The 21,645-nt window shown below is 43.1% G+C and overlaps 1 protein-coding gene across 16 annotated transcripts in view; it reads left to right on the forward strand.

The window, feature by feature from the left end:
- The window catches only part of epb41a (erythrocyte membrane protein band 4.1a), a 52,377-nt gene that overhangs the window by 21,622 nt on the left and 9,110 nt on the right, over positions 1–21,645 (forward strand). For 8 of the 16 annotated variants that reach the window (XM_074614290.1, XM_074614292.1, XM_074614299.1 and 5 more), the window contains exons 14-16: positions 255–302; positions 2,270–2,332; positions 6,497–6,667. In XM_074614290.1, the coding sequence (XP_074470391.1) occupies positions 255–302; positions 2,270–2,332; positions 6,497–6,667 (282 nt within the window). Of the gene's footprint in view, positions 1–254; positions 303–2,269; positions 2,333–6,496; positions 6,668–9,199; positions 9,251–10,158; positions 20,438–21,645 lie in introns of those variants that run through there. The other 8 variants (XM_074614295.1, XM_074614300.1, XM_074614302.1 and 5 more) reach the window with 5 other exon arrangements.

Below are 21,645 nucleotides of genomic sequence, written 5' to 3' on the forward strand. Positions count from 1 at the left end.
TTTTCTGAGGAACTCACCTTTATGAGTTCATGTCGGTCACTTGGACGTTTAATACTGACTTTGATTTGAGAGTTTACAGCAAACAACTTGAAATGTTTTGATCAGTTTCTGAGTGTTTAGTTTCAGTATCGTTGAGATGGTGAAGCTTTATGTTCCGTCGGTTGTTCACAGTGTTTTTTACTGTATTATAACTGTGTGACTGAACCAGGACGTTAACGTACCGTCACTCTGTCTCTCCTCTGATGGTGGAGTAGCACTCTCCTCAGGACAGAACAAAGACGGAGATGGTGCGAGTGAGGAAGGTTAGCATGCTCCTGAGTGTTCCTGCTGACTCACCCCCCCCCCCACCATCCCTCCATCAGTTACACATGAAGAGACTTTTAATTTGCTTTTCTGTTGTCTGACGGTGCCGTTCAGTGCTTTAATCTCTTGATTGCTTCATGATTTCTGGCTGTTTGTCTTTCTGTGACGGCTCGTACGGTACACGTCCGAGGAGAAATCAATCCATCTGAGTTCTTAGTGGGTCACTGTCTTTCTGTCCTGCAGCAGCTGTTTGACAAAAAAAAGTGTTTTTCTTGTATAAAACGTGGCTTCTCCCTCTCCAGAAGCAAACATGCAGGTATACTGTTTAACATTTGGAGAGTACTTTTGGAGAGTACACACACTCGTGTGTTCATCTCTGTTTAAGAAAAGCCCCGTTTTCTGCTGATTGAATCAGATGTTTCTGTGATTATTGTGACCAATAATGATTGATTCTGCAGTGGCGTTGTGTTTGTGTGTTTGTGTGTGACACACACAGTTTGTAGCTTTGTAGGAACATAGTCAGAATTGGAAAATAAAATAACTATAATTATTATTAAAGAGACTGTTTGTAACTTTCAGAAATGCTTGTTAACAGCGACACCTGTGTCCGTTAAGTCAACTAAAGTCAGCATCCTGTTGCTGGCGCTTGTGCTCGCTCTACATAGACATGAAGGAGCATCACTCAACACAGTGAGGAGACACACGTCAGCTAAAAGTACAATATCACTCTATATTTCAGCTGCTTGGCAGTAATGTTAGCTGACCAGACCAAGGTCTCTCCATGAATCAATGCTGATCCTAGTGTTGGCTTTTCCTGCCTCAGCGTCGGTGCCGGGACTCTGAAGCAGTGAGAAACGTTATCTCCTCCCGAACACAGCCGGAGAGAGCAGGAAGACACCGGCACCCGGTCGGACACGATAATGTTTCTCTCTGCGGAGCCCCGTCACTTCACAAGACACGGGAAACCTCTGTTGGTCTGGAGGAGCTGCAGCAGTTATTTCTGCACAAACGTCCACTGAACATTCACTAGATAGTGTGAGCGCGCTGTCTGAGTGAAGGCAAGAAGGCAGAGGAGGAGAGACTTCAGCCACACGCAGGCGCGCATATGCGAGCGCGCATGTGTCCCGACCCGGTGCATTTATACGCTTAAAAAGTTACAAACAGTCCCTTTAAGCCACCATTTGATGTTCTTATGGTGCAGTTTAGTGACGGGCTGGTAGGATATCCATTGACTGTCTGACTGCTGTTAAATACAGGTCTGCAAGTCAGTAGCATTTATCGTCTATATAGCAAATAGGTGTGTTAACAATAGCCCAATTACTCCATGTGTTTATGTAACGGAGACACTACAGGCTGGTTCATATCACGGTGATAAGCTTAACACAACAGAGTGGAGTATCTAGCAGCTAATGCCACATGAGAGTGAATATTGGACTCAACATTCAGCAGGTGGTAACGTGTGTGAAGAACAGACTGCTTGTCTAATTCACCGTATCAGACTAAAAGGTGACGCTTTGCAGGTTTCAATTGGCTGATAATATCTATCATGATCAATATATTGAAATGTGGACAAAGTGACAAGGGAATGTGATTTTTTTTTTCAAATATGCAACCTCCTGACGTGACGAGCTGCTCGTCCTGCTCGTCCTGCACGCTGCACTGCAGCAGCGTTTGCATGCAGCATGTGACTGCGTGTGTGTGTGTGTGTGTGTGTGTGTGTGTGTGTGTGTATCTGCCTGGCTTCTCATAAACACCACTGATGTGTGTGTGTGTAGCTGACTTCAACACCATTCCCTCCCGCTGAGCTGGGCACATTGGGAACTGCAACCCCATAGCTCTTTTGTTTTGTGTGGTTCATGTGGTCGCCTCGGTCGCTGCTGCTCATTGCAAATCAAATATTCTAATGTTTGAATGAACTCTGCATTATTCCAACCAGCTCTTCCCTTTGTTTCCTGGTTTCCCACAGAAAAGAGCTAAGAAACTTGAGGGTGAAACTATTTATATCAGACATAGCAATTTAATGTTGGAGGTTTGTATCTTCAGTCTTCAGATATATCTGTTGTGGCTGTCACGTTGTTCTGCCTGCATGGCCGCTGTTGGTTTTGTTTTTTGCTTTGACGCCTTCTGTTTCTTTTAATTTCCAGCTTAACCCTAAAGGCTTGGCATGCACTATTTTCCTCTCTGATTCTCATGCAAGTAGCTTCATTTCACTTTGACATTGTCTTTGTCGTTTCATATTTTCATTTTATGAAATATATGATTGGGAAAGATCTCTTTTTTTAAACATAGGTTAACGTTTTAACTGGTACTGTAGCCTGGCTGTTGGTGCTGAAACAAGCTGAGATATGAGCGATCATATCATTGCCTCACTGCGTCGCGCAGTGGCTGCGTGATTCATGCGTCGGGTGTTCACACCGGCTGCGTTTCTGCTGCTGTCAGCTCTTTCTTTCTACATAAAGTTCTCCTTTCATAATGGCCGTTTCATTTCATTATAAATGTCATTTATATTTATGTTAGACAGAGAAAGGTTAAGAAACGTGTGGTAATTAGTAAATAATAGTAATAATCCACCATTAAAACCCCGTACTATATTCATTCATGGAGCTCTACAAGTCACTGCATGTTCTACAACACTGTCCTGCTCATATTTCAGAATAAAAGCCTTGTGTTAACAAATGAAGGAATTCTGTACACAGAAAAAAATGCTTCAGGGCCTTTATTTTGAAATGAAAGCAGGAAGTGTTGATTTAAAATGAAATCTTTACTTGTTTTCATCTCCGTAACAGATTCTACAGATAGAGACATGTAAACTGTAGTAATGTGCTGATATGATGTTAATATACAGTCAATAGATCACCTTCTCTGGCTGTTGTTGCTGTGAACCGTCAAAAATAGGCGAGACCTTGAATCTCTAGCAGAGACGCAGCAGAGACGCAGTGAGGCTGCTCTAACCTGTTAACACGGACGCTGAAATAAAAAGCAACAGGTAACGCAGCCGCCACGCGCTGCTGACGTTCCTGCAGTGAGTGTTACCGACTAGTAAACTGATCACGTGTCTAAAGTTGATGGAGCGCCACTTTAACTATTACATTTTCCATCAGCTGCCGGAGCCACTGTGGAGAGAACCAGACCTTTATTATATTAGAGATCTTTATTTCTATTTTAAAAGTATACTCATGTTTTAGTTTTCTGCTCTTGTTTTAATTTGCTATTGATGCAAACAAACGTGAACTCTTCTGCTATTAAGATCTCAACTTTACAGTCATTTAGCTCTCGCCATCCAAAATCAGATAACTTTAATCTCCAGCGTGCTGATGAACTGATAGCGAGCCCTCAACCAACCAGAAGGATTTGCAGTCCTCTTCCTCTTCTCATTGAAATGGAACGCAGCCATCATGAGCGTTTCCTGCCCTGAAACGGGTCTATTGACAGAGAAGGTTCTTTCCCAGTCATGTACGTCTCAGTGAAGTCACTAACACATTCTGGACTCTGCTGTTGTGTCTTGGTGGTCCTCGTGGTTTCTGGAGACTTCCAGTCTGTTTTCATTTTATTCATTTCATTTTCTACATGAACCGAACTCCCTCACAACGCCTTTACTGTATTTACTGTCTGTCTGTGAACTTCTGCTGCCCCCCCATCACTCTGATCACTGTGCCTGTCTGTGTCGGCTTCCTATCATTTCAGAAGAGAGGGATGACGTGTTATCACAGCTTGGAGACATTCTGTATAATGCTGCATTAATTAGCTAATATATTTTGAATCAAAGGACTACATGTAATGCAAAAGGGGTTACTCAATGTGACAACCCCACAGGGATTATTATTATTATGATTATAACGTTAACAGTCTCTGCAGCTCTGCAGAGTTTCTTGGCGTCTTGAAGCTCAGTTTGTGTTCTGGGTGAAACCTCGGCTGCTATGTGTGTGTGACATTTCAGCCCTCTCTTCATGTGTCTGTTCTGGATGTGTTTGCTCAACTCAGCCTGCCATTAAACAGTCGTTTACATCAGCAGTAGTTTCCACTACTCGGTGTCCACTATCACACTGCTGTTCCTCATGGCTGGACGTGATTAAAACATCACTCAGACGTTTTGGGAAATAGTCATCAAACTCTGAAGAGTTCTGTATGTCCAGGATGTGTTACGCCTAGCTTCATTTAATCATTGTTAAGATGTTTGATCATTAATAAAAGCAAAAGAATACATTTATGATTCCATGAGGAAAAAAGAGGAAGTCTGCTCATTGAATACTGCAAACGTCCGATGTTTTCTCTTCACCATGCAGGCCAACGCCCGTGTGAATATAGAGCAGGCTGTACACAGAGACCTCGAGGATTGTTGGCACCCTGAGTGAAAATGAACAAACGAGATGCGAAAAAAAAAAATGTCTTTCTTGTTTATCTTCATGATCTTTCATGCAAAATATTCAAAATAATCAAACCTTTAAAGGGACTATTTGTAACTTTCAGAAATGCTTGTTAGCAGCGACACCTGTGGCCGTGAAATCAACGAAAGTCAGCGTCGCGCTTGTGCTCGCTCTACATTGACATGAGCGAGCATCGCTCAACACAGTGAGGAGACACACGTCAGCTAAAAGCACAGTATCACTCTATATTTCAGCTGCTTGGCAGTAATGTTAGCTGATCAGACCAAGGTCTCTCCATGAATCAATGCTGATCCTAGTGTTGGCTTTTCCTGCCTCAGCGCAGGCTGAGGCAACGGGGCTCCGCAGCGAGAAACTCTTCTCCCTCCACCCGCAGCCGGATCGAACAGGGGAGACGCCGGAGTTTTGGTCGGAGACGATAACGTTTCTCTCTGCGGAGTCCCGTCACTTCACAAGACACGGGAAACCTCTGTTGGTCTGGAGGAGCTGCAGCAGTTATTTCTGCACAAACGTCCACTGAACATTCACTAGATATTCTCAGAGCTAAACTAACTCTTCTGCAGTGTGGAGTGAGCAGCATGCACGTGAGAGGTGGAGCGAGTACGCAAGAACGCGCGCTCTGTCTGAGTGAAGGCAGGCAGGCAGAGGAGACGAGGCTCCGGCCACACGCGAGCGCGTATATGCGAACGCGCATGTGTCCCGACCCGGTACATTTATACGCTTAAAAAGTCACAAACAGTCCCTTTAAATGAAGTAACATAATTGAGAGAAACATTAAATTTTTTATCATGAAACTAATATTTTTTCTGAAAAATATGTTATTGGCACCCGTTCATTTCAGATTCTGTACAGCCTCCCCTCGCCAAGATAACAGTCTTCTCCTATAATGAGGTTTTCTAACACGATCGTGGTCCTGCTGGAAGGTCCAACCACGGCCCGTTTTCAGGCTGTTTAGGTTTTCATTTACTATCTGCTAGTATTTGATGGAGTCCATGACACCATGTGTTCTGACAAGATGTGCAGGGCCTTTGGAAGAAAAACAGACGCTGTAGCCTAAACAGTATAAACTTATATTCAAGTTCATCTTGACCTTGGAAACAGCACAAAGCACAACGTGCACATCTACGTATGTTGTGATTTTACATAAACAGCCTTCAGCCTCTTACTTTCTTACACTTTTTGGGAGCTTGCAGTATTCAGTGTACGGACTACCTCCCCTTTTCCTTTGTCAGACGTGCACGCCGTTCCCCTTCTTTGCTTTAGTTCCGTCAGACTCGTTCACCATTATGCAGGTTTTCACACCAGACAACACTTCCTGTGTTCTGTGTCGTTAAACATCTCCTCTTGCTCTCTGTGAGCGTTCTCAGTAACCTCTAATCAGGAGACATCCTCTGCTGCTTGATCTCTCTTATCGTGACCCAGACGAGGGAGATTTAGAAATGGCTGCTGGGCTGAAATATGGATCAGAGATCACAGGAGACAGATGATGACTCCTCCCAGCGCAGTCTGGTGTCTGAAAAACATCTTCCATGACCTCAGTGTGTCATTGGGAATAGGCCGGCTCATTCCAGCTACATGCTTTTGAAATAACACAAGCCATATTGAAAGACATATTCCAATCTGTATGATTCATTACTTTTGGCTATTTATCACCTTTCTTTACTCATGTAAATGTTTATTTTCCACGTGGTCCTATTCGTTCTTTTCCCTCCTCCTTTCTTTCACATCTTATTCAATCATTTATAACATCCTATTACTCATTGATTCCCTCCCCATCTATACCTCTTCTGACTCTCACGTTCTCGTTGAAGGACCTGGATAAGACTCAGACTGGGATCATGCGTCACCACACGAGCATCAGCGAGCTGAAGAGGAGTTTCATGGAGTCGGTGCCTGAGCCTCGGCAGAGCGAGTGGGACAAGCGTCTGTCCACCAACTCACCTTTCCGCACGGCGAGCATCAACGGCCAGCTGCAGCCAGCGGTGAGTCCAGCAACCTGTGGAGGAGAAACACTGCAGCAGTACTGTTGATTACTCTCTCAGTAGACATGGTTTTATACCACAGTCACATCATCCACATAGACTCTTGTTGTTGTTGATTCATGTGATTAGAGCAGCTTGCTACACACAGCCCAGTTCTATCTCTGTGCTGGAAACACACACACAGATGAAACTGATCATCTCATCTGACCCTACTGGAGGTAACCTGTCAGACTGATCCTTTAAACCAAAGTCTCTCCTGCATAACTGAGTTGTAGTTTGAGTACGGCGGCTCAGTAAACCTGAACCAACTCTTGGTTTAAACTTTGTATGCTAGCCAACTATAACCAGCAGGTCTTTCACTACTAACGGCAGCTTCAGCTCGACTTATAGGAAGTTAAACACTTTGACTGGGACAGGAATTAAATTAGACATCAAGCCAACAGTAGGAGCTAGAGCCAGTTTGTGTCTCATGTATGTTATTATCATGCCTCTACAGATCCCTCCGATACCACGGAGTATCTGAGGGGGAGAAAAAATTTTAGATTTCGAGAATAAAGTCATAACTTTACGAGAACAAAGTAATTTCCCCATCAGGTCTGTGTGGTTTTTTCTTCAGAATAAACTCAGTTTGTTGCTCAGTCTCTTCCAGGTCCTGATACTGATGATAATGTGCTGCTGATGAGCTGATGAGTATTTTATTATTTGTGAAAACTAAACTAAAGTACAACTTCACAAGATGCTCCACGTTCCTCATTTTCACACTATTTCCCCTCTAAAATAACACGTACAATTACTACTTTATAATATTATGACTTTATTCTCGAAATTCTCAGATGAATTTTTCTTCCTCAATGTGGCCCTAATACTCCGTCGTCCTCTGAGGGTCATATGGAAGGAAAGAATAATAGGCTACATTTGACACCTGTTATTAGTGTGCTTTAAGTTAGTCGGTATGCCAATTAAATACTCTACTACTTAACATTTTTTTATAATTATAATTCCCTGTTTTTATTGCACATTCCAAAGTGGCAGGATAAAGACATGTTTGGCGATTACAGCATTAAATTGTGTAACTCAGTTTAATTCATGCACACAGATTCCTAAACTGAGCCAATCCGTATACTCCGTTTATTAATTTGGTTTAGTAATCTGTGCTCACAGATTGTCTTTGATTTATCCCTGACATGCTAAATGTTGTGTATAATGTTGTCAGTTACATTCGTCCATAATGTTGTTAAATGATCTTCTGGGTTTTTCATAACTCTGTCGGATGCTGAGCTCTAAGACTCATTACATTACGATCATTCAGCAGATACAATGAGTGCATTCAGACTCAATAGGAACAAGAGCTAGTATCAAATGTTCCCTCAACCCAGAGCTCCAGGAAGCAACCAGAAGCTCTCATCTGGGCGACTGCAGCGGCCTGCAGGTTCACTGTGAGTCAGGAAGAAGTTAGTGATGATTTCATTAAAGCCCTTCAACAAGTCAAGTAGTTCAGAGGGCTTCACAGTCGGCCTCGTTCTATTTCTATAACGTCACAGGAAAAGCACAAGTGTAAATAATCTGTCACGTCGTCCTGGGACACTTGAACAGAACAGCGCTGTTGGGAACGGGTAGGAGCACGTCTGCTTATTAGCAAATATCAAAGATAGTTATTAATATCAATAAAATTATCAATATTTATAAAATTATCAACTGATATTTATCATAAAAGAGCACCAAAACGATGAAGGTGCAGCAGCTCAGAAAGGCATTAACATGGCTATCAGAAGTTATTAGTAATATATATTAAAATAATTATTGATTATATTGAATAATATGATTTAATTTACATTAAATCCCCTCAAGGCACCACTCCTTCTTATTAAAGAAAAAAAAAACTATCACTTTGGAACTAAATTAATTATTAAATTAATAACTAAATTCACCAGCTGGTAAAGGTTGAAGGATTTTGGAATTCTTTGCATCGCAGCGGTTGGCAGTATTTACTCCTGTACAACATTAAATATTGTATATGCAAGTATATGCATGTATGTATTCCAAAAAGCATTTATTTACAAGATAATAAAGGTGATATTAATCTAATTAAATAACCAAACTAAACAAATCAAAGCACACGTTTGTTTAAGAACAGGCACTATCTCACCATAATATCAAATTAAATAATAAATATTCACATTTGATTTTAACTCCATAAGACAGAACCTGAAGATTTAGAAAAATATGAAAGCCTTTCAAGAAGTGCGTTTTATACCAAACTACTTAAATGACTCAAATGAGCACACAGTCATCGTCTCAGTTGACTAGTTTAGTTATCAGGTGTCATCATGTACTGGATATTCCCACTATTCTAAATGTTAATAATCACCTGGACCTCCACGGATCCTCCACTGAGTGGTGCTGTTGGCTTTCTCCATCTCATCCCACTGCTTTCACACACTGAGCTGCAGCCACAGAGACACTTCTTCATAGATATTGTTTTCATATTTGCTGATGTGAAGACGGCATGCGTGTGTGTGTGTGTGTGTGCAGGGGAGGATGTCCACAGTACCTGCGCACAGAGTAGATGGTGGCGTGTCCGAGGTAAAGGTGCTCGAATCTGGTTCTTTCTGACATGTAGGCTGCAGTAGATCAACAACCTTCCAGCATCTCTTTATGAGCATTATAAAGAATGGAGGCTATGTGGCCGACTATTAACCGGCAGCTCTCCAACGTCACCGGATTGTGCTTGGCTGCAAACCCAAAGGCTTCAGTATGCTTCAAACCAGCGACTCTGTAGAAACTGTCGTCGGAACATAAGTGTGTATATACTTATGCTGAATGGCAACGAGCTTGCAGCCATAAAGAGGGACGAGACACGATGACATGTTCTGTACAAACGGGACGAGGGTGCACACGTTCATGTGTTGTATTCGGCTGTTAACATGAAATGTGACGGAGTCCTGCGTACTGTCTCACCTGCACACACCCGTCCAGTCGCTTCGTGAAGCGGGCGTGACTGTCGGTTTTGGAATAGGTATAAAAATGTGAAGGTGTAGGGGGGGAGGCGGTTTAAGCAGCGGTCAACAATCTGATAAGCACTTTGTTTGAAGCATACTGGCAACTTTGTGTCCCAGATCCTCCCGTCCCCTTTAACCCCCTCACCGCTGCCTTCACTCTCTGATTGGCTGCTGCCAGCTTTGTCATCTTGCTTGATCTGCCGATCCGTCCCATGGCTGGGTTAATCCTGACAATGTATTTGCATGACTGGTGTTGCCTGATATATGATCAGTGAAATACTGAAGAGCAAAATGAAGAGAAGAAAAGAAGCTGATGATGAGTAGCCAGAGCACTGACCCTCCCTCCTCCTCCCTCCTCCTCCCTCCTCCTCATCTGTCTCACCCTCCACTCCTCCCTCTATCTATCCCTCCCTGGATGTCTTTATGTCTTTTTCTGTGTCTCTGTCTTTGTGCCTCTGCCAACTCTGTCTTCATCATCTTCATCTTTTAAAGTCTGGGCCAGTCTCCCCAGTCAGATCCCCTCCTCCTCCACCTCCATCCTCCCCTCCTCCTCCTCTTCCTCCTCCTCCTCCACCTCCATCCTCCCCTCCTCCTCCTCTTCCTCCTCCTCCTCCTCCTCCATCCTGTCCTCCGCGTTCAGACAATGACACTGAAGGTCAGAGAGGATCTCAGTCCTCCGATCCGCCGGCGTTTCCCTCCGGCTCTCGGCTCTCCTCCACCCACAACTTGAAGACACAGTTTCTATCCCAGACATGAGGTCCTGCACAATAACTCATTTTTTAATACTCAATAAATCCAGCCATAACAGCACTTTTTTAGCTGAAAGCCTGAGGCACAATTTTAGTAATTTCATATTATTGCTGAGTGCTAGGAATTATGATGACACCTATAATAGATGTAGTCTCCATTGCATCATCCGCCAGTTTAAAATTCCCAGATTCTCCCTGAGCCAGTAGATTCCTGCCGGCTAAAAGCAGATCTTGCCTTCGGTGCAGTACTACCCCCCCCACCCATTGTGTGCAGCGCAGAATTACCTTAAAACGTGTTTCATGTTAAGCTCCCCAGAGGTTGCATCTTTCCTATTCCCATCATAGAGCAGATTTATTTATTAATCCTCAGTACACTCCTCTTCCACTCCTTCCTTCCTTCCTTCCTTCCTTCCTTCCTTCCCTCCCTCCCTACTTATCATCTTCATATAAACTACAGAATCCTTCATGTCTGTTTTCCTGTCAGAGGAGCTCAGTGCCTGCTCATTCTCTGATTCATGTTTGGGTTTGAATGTTTAATGAACAGCTGATAATCCTCCTCCTCCTTCAGATACGGTTGTTTACTTACAGTGGAAACAAATGATGGTCAAATTATTACAAATAGCAGTAGCCTAGTAATTCACCCTTTACTATGTGGTGCCTTCAAATGAAACTGGTGAGCTCGTGTTTACAACACGGGAAGCCGTGTACACGATATGTGTGGCGTTCAAGTGGTTAAGTTGTGAGAACACCGGAATATCAACATTTTCCATTTATAAAATTACGAAGAAAAACAATATATGCCTAAAATTACAATATATTAACTTATTATGTACCGAAAAAATGAGTTCCGCCATTTCTGTCAACGTCAACAAACACGTCAGAAGTCGTGAACTCTGAAATTTCAGAAACTTTCCACTTCCGAGGTCGTGAATACGACATGAGGGGGCGTTCATATAGGCCCGACTCGTAAACACGGTAAACATGGTAAACACGTTAAACACGTTAAACATGGTAAATACGGTAAACACGTTAAACACGTTAAACATGGTAAACACGTTAAACACGTTAAACATGGTAAATACGGTAAACACGTTAAACACGGTAAATACGGTAAACACGTTAAACGCATTAAACACGTTAAACATGGTAAATACGTTAAACACGTTAAACACGTTAAACACGTTAAACACGTTAAACACGTTAAACACGGTAAACACGTTAAACACGATAAACATGTTAAACACGTTAAACACGATAAACATGTTAAACACGTTAAACACGATAAACATGCTAAACACGGTAAACACGTTAAACACGATAAACACGGTAAACACGTTAAACACGTTAAACACGATAAACATGTTAAACACGTTAAACACGATAAACATGTTAAACACGGTAAACACGTTAAACACGATAAACACGGTAAACACGTTAAACACGATAAACATGTTAAACACGTTAAACACGATAAACATGTTAAACATGTTAAACACGTTAAACACGATAAACATGTTAAACACGGTAAACACGTTAAACACGATAAACACGGTAAACACGTTAAACACGATAAACATGTTAAACACGTTAAACACGATAAACATGTTAAACACGGTAAACACGTTAAACACGATAAACACGGTAAACACGTTAAACACGATAAACATGTTAAACACGTTAAACACGATAAACATGTTAAACATGTTAAACACGTTAAACACGATAAACATGTTAAACACGGTAAACACGTTAAACGCGACCCCATTTGAAGGCACCACATGTTACCCGCTCCCCTTAGTTACCGTTGCTACCCCCGTCAAGCTCTCCATTCTAGTGCTGCTTGTACGCATGTTACCATGATAACAGCAGCAGATTTACCGCCTTCACAGAGGCAGACCAAAGTAGGCCAGGTTAGTTTTATCAGCTCCAGCGAGCTCATTAATGAACTCTTAACTGTGAGCGTTCAGCAAGCTTCAATAAGAGGAATGGATAGTCAGAGATTCCTCCGCGGACCACCGGTGGTACGTGTGCCACCGTTTGAGAACCGCTGGTTTAGATACTCTGGCTTGTTCACAACCTGTCTGATCTGGATCATGATTTCTTGCCCTGTCAGACTTTGTTGTGCGATGTCACCGTGTTCTCAGATCCTGGCATTACTTTGGGGAGTACAATGTTTTATGATAAAAATGACAGCCAAAGCTACGGGAATAAAATCCAAACTGATATAAACCAGAGTTTCCCTCTAAGTGACGTCTTTCTCAACCGTCTCTTCGGTGCATCTTAAGGCGATAAGTGAATCCTGAAAATCCTCTTTCCGTTGTAGTCGTTGTGTAACTATGAAAATAAACTATGACACTACTGTCACAGTTCTAACCACACACAAGTAGAACCAGACTTCTACAGGTTCATATTCAGACAGTGAGCCACGCAGCATCTTAACGCTGTCATAATGGGAGATTGAGCTCACTTGACCTTCCCAGAGCTAACCGATGGCGTAACTGTCTGTTCACGTTAACGCTCTTCTGTCAGACAACAAACAACTTACTTTAACAGCTGCAGGGGACATCTTGTAAAACCATGTCCCCTGTCCCTTCCATGCTCCATACCCAACCCTCCCACCCCCCCTGTATCTTCCCTCCAACCTCCTCTTCCTCCATCCCCTCCCTCATCCTTCTATCTTCCGTCTCCTGTCAGTTGACCATATCCCACTTGTCTGTTCATTGTTATCTGTCTCTCTTGGTCTGCCGCTGCCGAGCACAGCGAGGGAGGCAGACTCTGTTCGGACACAAGGTAAGAAGAGCGTGTAGTCTGTCCCCGGCGCCGCTGGGATCGCCGCTGTACAGACATGACTGCCTGCTGGAAGAAGATGAGGAGGACAGTGAGGTTGATTGGGTTGATGATGATGATGATGAGGAGGAGGAGGAAGAGGAGGAAGAACAAGCCTGCGGTCACACTCTAAAGGTGGCTATCAATGTGCCAGATGAAAGGAGGAGCTTGGTTAACCCGTGTGAGCTAAACCCGGCCAGGCTCAAGCATACCCGGATGTCTTTCTTTCTGTCGGGGCTGCTGGTGATGGCCCTGACCATGCTGTGGCTGGCCTTCATTTAACACCAAGAGTCCCTGAACATTGAACCCACGGTGCCCTCGGCCAGTTACAGACTGCTTCATTCCAGTGCTGTTCTGTCCTTCCACCTTCTGTTCTATACTCAGTTACCTTTCTTACCTTCCGTGCACCTCAGTTCAGTCTCAAAGGGCCACACTCAGAGATCAGTTTCAGTCTTTAAAGCGAGCCTATGTAACTTTTGCTGAACAGCGGCCACTGTGGCCACAAGTAGCCGTTGACCCTCACTAAGCTCCGCCCCCAGCTTAGTTACTGTTGCTACGCCTATCAAGCTTTTTAACGATGATAACGGTGGCAGATTTATCAGTGAACATTTGTAGTAATTTTTGAGACGGCGGGTCCTTTTTAACGGAAAACATCCATTTCTCTATAAACTGTCCCAGAAAGATCTGATCTGCTAGCTGACTAAAGTAACTTTAGCTGAGGTGGATTGATTGACCGCCTCAAGTCAGCATCCTAACCAGAGGCCTGTACTACGGAGCCTTTTCAACATACCCAGTATCTTCTCCTTATCTGGCTTAAAGGCAGGGTTGACGATGTTCTCCAGTATCTCCAGTATATCTGTTCTATTGGTTGAAATGGTCTTTACACCCCGACAGCGATCCATTACTGATGAGCTCTGAAAAAGGACCGTTAAAGAGCCGTCATCTGTAGCTGCTGTAATCCTGTAAAAATGTCTACCAATCACTGCCTCGCGGTCCGCTCGAAAAGAACCAATCAGATGCCTCCCTGCCTCCCTGCTCGTTCTCTACCCTTGGCGTGCACCAGCCTGAACTCAAAGCGCGTCGCCACCGCACGTTTCCTGGAGAATGGAAGAGAAAACTCAGCCCTGGTCATGAGGTAGCGTTGTTGAGTTGAGGTCCTCTCTCCGCTCTGTGGCGGTGAAGTAGTTACGATGCGGCGCTGCTCGTGCACAAACGCTTTCACGCTGCGCAGTCCTACGACGGTCGTTATCAACTCTGTAAATCAACCCAGAGTTTCTCAGTCTGGCTACGAGCGCGTTCACTTGAACGGGGCGGTGTTTACAGCCTACGACCAATCGCAAACATGGACAAGTCTACCATCAGCAGAGCGGCACTTTTTACAAACCAAGAGTCAACTATAATATTAGACAAATACCAAGAAGTAAGACTAACCAGACTAAAATGAATACAGTTGAAGCTGCCAAATGCAGGAAGAAGCTGGCAAAAGATCTCAGGTAGGGGAATCTCAACTTTTAGGGACCTAATGTAAGACTGTAACTTCAAAATCCTTAAATGAAGTCAGACATTTTATTTGTAAGAGAACAAAGTGCTATTTCCTTTCTCAAAAGTTACATCGTCTCGCTTAAAGAAATCAGCAAACTGTGTTCTCGTATATGAAACGTGATCATACAACCTTCATGTTTGCATTCTGCAGGATGAGATGATGACAGAGTTGTTACTACTAACTTTCATTTAGTGTTTGCATTGTACATATTTCCTCCTTCTCTTCTGCTAGAGTAGGTTTCCTGTGTCCTACAGCGATGTAGTAAACTGCATGTTGAATTTCAAATTATAGTATACAAAGATCTGACTTTGGGACATTTCTGCAGCCCCCGGACGACATTCAGACAAACATGAAGAAACATTAATAGTGAGTGAGTTGACCAAAGCTTTCCGACTGTTAGGACTCTGTGTGGTCGTGACAGACGTGCTTTAGGGTTAATGAGTGTTAATGTTGGACCAAGTCTCAGCAGACAATCAGGCCAAGAGTTAAGTTAAGAATTCATTAGTGGAGAAAAAGGAATTACTCAGGAATGCATCACAGCAATTTTATACTTTTTTTCCAGTAACACGTAGAGGATATAAATATTGATTCTGACTTTATAAGCCCTGATCCATGATATGGCCAACGATGGAGACACAACTATGATGTGATGCTGGGATGATGATATGAAGAGGATAAGAACATTCAACTGTAGTTTAATTACTGAGCTCATCTAAATCTTTGAAGGACACAGATAACAAGACAGATTTGGAAATGCAGCACAACTGTAACAACCCAGTTGTAATTCTGACATATTCCAGAGGTTGTTTTAGAGCCTAACGGGAGCAGTGTTGGTTGCATGACTGATGGAGGTATTCTTTGTTTGCCGAGCTACAATATGCAACTTTTCCCTTTGGCTCAGACTCGGTTTAGACTCCTCTCGGAGTCAGCGTTTAGAACAACAACATTTCGGACTGTTCTGGCTATCAGCGGATCCCATCGCTCAACTCAGCCCATCCAATTGTGATTGAATATTAACTCAGAGTATTAACGGATCCACGATAAAGATGTTCAGACCAAACAAGAAGCGAGCACCGTGCGTTATTCACTCAAATTTGACTGCTGTATTATTTTATTCACCTCAAACAGCCGATGTAGTGATGGTACATGTTGACTGTGGCTTGTGCCGGCTCACAATCAGGCGGCTAATCACAGAACTCATCAGGAACTCCAGTTCTTCTGGTATTTTCTTCTAGTCTCCCTTATCAATTCAAGTCAATTTTATTTGTAGAGCCCAAAATCACAAATTTGCCTCGGGGGGCTTTACAATCTGTACAGGATACGACACCCTCTGTCTTTTACACCACAACCCTCTCATCAGATAAGGAAAAACTTAACCAAGAAAAAAAACCTTTTAACAGGAGACACTGTTAGAAACCTCAGGAAGAGCAACAGATAGAGCCAGAGCAACACGACCTCCTCTCCACACCAGATAGATAGAGCCAGAGCAACACGACCTCCTCTCCACGCCAACCAGATAGAGCCAGAGCAACACGACCTCCTCTCCACACTAGATAGATAGAGCCAGAGCAACACGACCTCCTCTCCACGCCAACCAGATAGAGCCAGAGCAACACGACCTCCTCTCCACGCCAACCAGATAGAGCCAGAGCAACACGACCTCCTCTCCACACCAGATAGATAGAGCCAGAGCAACACGACCTCCTCTCCACGCCAACCAGATAGAGCCAGAGCAACACGACCTCCTCTCCACGCCAACCAGATAAAGCCAGAGCAACACGACCTCCTCTCCACACCAGATAGATAGAGCCAGAGCAACACGACCTCCTCTCCACGCCAACCAGATAGAGCCAGAGCAACACGACCTCCTCTCCACACCAGATAGATAGAGCCAGAGCAACACGACCTCCTCTCCACGCCAACCAGATAGAGCCAGAGCAACACGACCTCCTCTCCACGCCAACCAGATAGAGCCAGAGCAACACGACCTCCTCTCCACACCAGATAGATAGAGCCAGAGCAACACGACCTCCTCTCCACGCCAACCAGATAGAGCCAGTGCAACACGACCTCCTCTCCACACCAGATAGATAGAGCCAGAGCAACACGACCTCCTCTCCACGCCAACCAGATAGAGCCAGAGCAACACGACCTCCTCTCCACGTCAGATAGATAGAGCCAAAGCAACACAACCTCCTCTCCACGCCAACCAGATAGAGCCAGAGCAACACGACCTCCTCTCCACGTCAGATAGATAGAGCCAAAGCAACACAACCTCCTCTCCACGCCAACCAGATAGAGCCAGAGCAACACAACCTCCTCTCCACACCAGATAGATAGAGCCAGAGCAACACGACCTCCTCTCCACGCCAACCAGATAGAGACAGAGCAACACGACCTCCTCTCCACACCAGATAGATAGAGCCAGAGCAACACGACCTCCTCTCCACGCCAACCAGATAGAGCCAGAGCAACACGACCTCCTCTCCACGTCAGATAGATAGAGCCAGAGCAACACGACCTCCTCTCCACCATGGAACCTAGAGAGAGGACCAGATTTTAGTTTTTAATTCACAGTTGTTCAGTAACGTAATCGATGTCATCCATACCAATAAGCTCCCGTCTTTGTCCCTTCCGTCTTTGTATGTTTATGAAGTAGATTCTTAAAGAAGCAGGATGAGCGCGTTGTTCACTCAGCTTTCAGTTTACTTTGAATGCACTTCTTCACCGCATCTAAAATGTGCATCGTATCCTGTGGGAACTCACCTTAATAATTCACATACAGTCCCTAAATGACCAGTGTAACCGGTGAAACGTAATCTCCCAAAATGCAAATTACTATCTGTGACCAGAGAGACCTTCTCCTGGAGCGACGCTGACATGAACGCCTTGATATGGTGACAGGAGGCAGTGAGATGGAGGAGTAACTGCAACACTAGAATAACTGTAGTCACTCTCTCCAGCAGAGAGCAGTAGCAGGCTGCCTTTATGCTTTATGCTTTACATTTAGATTTTGATGCTAGTGCTGGCAAAGCAATGAACATACATTTATTTTGCAAGTTTGATTCTCACCGGGAACATGGTACATTACCTCCAGATGCTCACACTCTGAAGTCCTATACACTGACGAAAGGCTCTTCTCCCGTCTACTCGGCTTTTGTTACTGCCAGTCATCAAAATGGAGCATTGCAGTGTAAACAGTGTTACAGTAGAGTTCTGTCTGACGAACGTTAAGCAGTGCAGGTTGTGACTGACTGACTCTGGGGCTCACCATAGCTGTATACGCTCCCTGCTGAGACAGTTCAGTACTAGAAACCCGGATACTCAACCGGCCTGCTGCTGTAACAGCTCTCATATATATTCACTTATACTATATATACTATTCACATATTCACTGCCCTTTATTCCGGTACCTGTCAAACTGCTGCCCGTATGCCAAAGAATACTGAAGACACGGAGTCAGACAGTTGGCTCAGTGCTTGTTAACCTGTGGATAAGACTGTGTTTCTGCTGTCTGCAGACCTGGGAGTCACTGCTGCTGCAGTTTGGTTGATAATTAATCATTAGTTATAGTATTACTAAGTGATATAAGTAGTTTTATTGCCTTTTGCAAGGTCATTTCTTATTTCCGTGTCCGCTGATACCAGGGTTGATTACATTATGGACAGTTACAGTATATTCAACACCTCTTTTTGTTTGCCGTCCCCCTGCTGTGCGAGTCCCGTTAACTGCAATTTTGCAATATTTGACATTTACAGTGTGACATTTTTTAATGTTCAATGCCGTTGTTTTTCAAATGATTTCTTTCTACAGTTTGTGCACGTGGCAACCTAGTTATGGTCAGAGTTAGGTCACTATAGCACTGGGTAAAGATTAGGGAAAGACAGCCTGTTCTCATTCCCAGGGCATCAAATACCGAGGCTTTGTCACGGCCTTCGCCGTTCGGTACCACCCCACATTGTACCCTTTAACGCTGGTATGAAATGCACAGGGCTTTCGTCCAAGAGACTGATGTATGTGTCCTCTGCGTTAAGTTTCACTTTCACGTTACAGCTGTTCGTTCGTATCCCGTGTTCACGACGTTCAGTGTCTTTGTTGCCTAATCGTAAAGTCGACAAGGAGCGTGGCGAGTTGGGATGAGAAGAAGTGTGGGAAGAGCGTGGTTATGGTTTAAACTACTGGATTGCATCAGGACACAAACTACAGTCTACAGAAAGTTGAATGTACGACGGTTTACATAACTATAGCAGCAAGCAGAAGTTTGTACAGCGTAGTAAACCAGGAACTGCCTGTAACTGAATGTGGCCTTTGACACAACTAAACTGTCCAATATAATCTGTGTCTTCAGTCAACATAGTCCACGAAGTTTCTATCCAATATGCTCTCTATCTCTATTGGTGTTTTTGTTTTAACCAGTTTTTGTCAGGGCTGTAAGGGACAGATATTAAACCTCAGTTTGATAAATGTATCCGTGGAACCAAGTAGCAAAGACTCCTAAAACAGTACTGAAAGTTGGCATTGGATATACAGTAGATGGTCGTATTCGAGATCTTGTTTCTTTTTCTTTGATCAGATATTTCCTGATTTAAATAACAATTTTTCCAGTTTTACACTTTTTATCTAAGACAAAGTTCTAGTATCGCTGCTCGTATTTAACATTTAACATTTGTGAACTTTGGCTTCTAAACTAAAGTATCAAAGAAAGTATTGTTTTGGTATCAGCACCAAAACCCAGGTTATTGTCTTAAATGTACAACCTAGTCCTGCTTACAATAAAGGCTCTCTTGGCTATATTTTCACAGACTCCCCTCAACTATTGACCCGGGCGTTGCCTAATTTGGCAAGTAGCAGATCTGGTGTCACATGACAGACGCTGCTATTCTCATTCTGCTAATAGTAGCTATATTCAATGTGAAAAGTTGCATATTTAGCTATATATTTAATGTTTGTCCAGCCTGATTAACGACGGGGTTACAGCACATTTGGTAAAGTTTTGTCGTGGTCCATTTGTTAACGTTGGAAGTTACTGTATGTTGATGTTCCACTAAGATCTTTAATTTGATCTCCCTTTCACACCTGATTATTTTCCTGCTGTGTGACTTCCACAATTTCAAGGCTCAGAACCAAACGTTTCTTTAATTTCCTGAGAAATGTTTTAAAAGATCTCTTATTATTGTACATGAAGTAAGTTTCAGTCCACCGACAGTCCACTTTGTATCAGTTAGTTGACTTCACTTTATTTGCATCACTAAACAATCTTCTAAGAACTCATTACCATATCTATTGTGAATTCTTGAGCATTATTTCCACAGTATAGATGATGTTTCAAATGATGACTAGACATGTTGACCATTTGCTCACTTTGACAACGTATGACTGGATCTAAATGAACTCTGGGAAAGTATAATGTTTACCCTTTGAAATGTTGGTGGGATTAACAGAATACAAGCTGTAATGTGTCTTTACTACTTTTACTACATTGCTATTTAAACTAAATATGTCCATAACATACTGTGCATGTTCAGTAAATGTGTTCAGCTCATCTGTACGACCTGCTAATGATTCAGTGTCATTGGATTTTTGGGATAATTCTGAATCTATACGCCTGTACTTTTCACTGTGATACTAAAACAAACTAAAACGTTGTTTTTCATTGTCTACTGATTGACTTTCTCTTTCTTAGTATGTTGTGGATTTTCCAATGTTAATTTAAAGCTACAGTAAGATTGTTATAGGGACCATGAAATAATAAATCCGTCAAATCTGACATGTACATTTAAATATGTAGAGTACAATTAGCCCTGTCTCCTAGAAGTTACCTTCCCATACAACTAAACTGCATCTTCAATTATGTTTGGAGAGAAAAGCATTTTGTCTTTGACGTATCACAAATACGTTTGTAATGACGTAGTTCAACTAACGGCGTGCAGAACAGGTGACGCATTATATCAAGTGACCGTTAATGAAAGTTGCGTGGTATAATAATGAGTATAACAAACACTGGACTTTCCCCCAGGAGACGGCTGTTCGCGTCCCGCGTGACACTAAAAGTCAGCGTTCACTTATTTTAAATAACGTAACAAACAGTCATTTTAAGCCAGACAATGGCTTAAAGACAGTTTTTCTACAAAAAACAATCAATTACCTTATTAGAAATTATATTTAAAAATGATTGACTACTCCTCCATCATTGAAAAATCCAGATCCAATAAATACGCAAACAATTTTAATGTCTAAATTTTAACTGCCGGACACCAGAACTCACCTACTTCACTGAGAACTCTGTTCCTGTTCCTCTGTTTCCCGCATCACACTTCATCGCTAAATTGCGTATTGGATCATGTTCCAAACGAGTTGTGATGTCATAAAATCATCCCGTACGTACTCACCTTGAACTGAGATTTAAGGTGAGCACAGAGGAACTTTCCCTCTTCAGCAGATGAAAGTGAAAACTCTGCACCGACATCATTCTGCACAGTGAAGCTCAAACATACATATGAAGTAACAGGAAGATAAAACAAAGTTCTGACTGGAGGGGACTTCAGTGATCGTTTCATAGTTTAGGAACACATCCAGCAGGATTCTGGCTGGGTCTGTTGTTTTGGGAAACTACATGAACAACTCCTGAAGTAATATTGCCATCTAGTAATAATAAGCACCATATTGCAAGACAGAAGCAATGCACAATAAAAAACAATGGTACTGAAAGACAGAAGTAATGAATGAGCTTTCTCCATCTGACCACCTGTCTCACCTAAACTCTGAAGAGCTGCAGATACAGTAATAAAGAATGTGAGGCTTCTCCTGCGCCTGTTCAGTAAAACCTCACCTTAACGCATCATCCACACGCGTCAGGAGCGC

This window comes from Sebastes fasciatus, chromosome 17 (assembly GCF_043250625.1).
Source record: "Sebastes fasciatus isolate fSebFas1 chromosome 17, fSebFas1.pri, whole genome shotgun sequence".
In the NCBI taxonomy this organism is placed as follows: Eukaryota; Metazoa; Chordata; class Actinopteri; order Perciformes; family Sebastidae; genus Sebastes; species Sebastes fasciatus.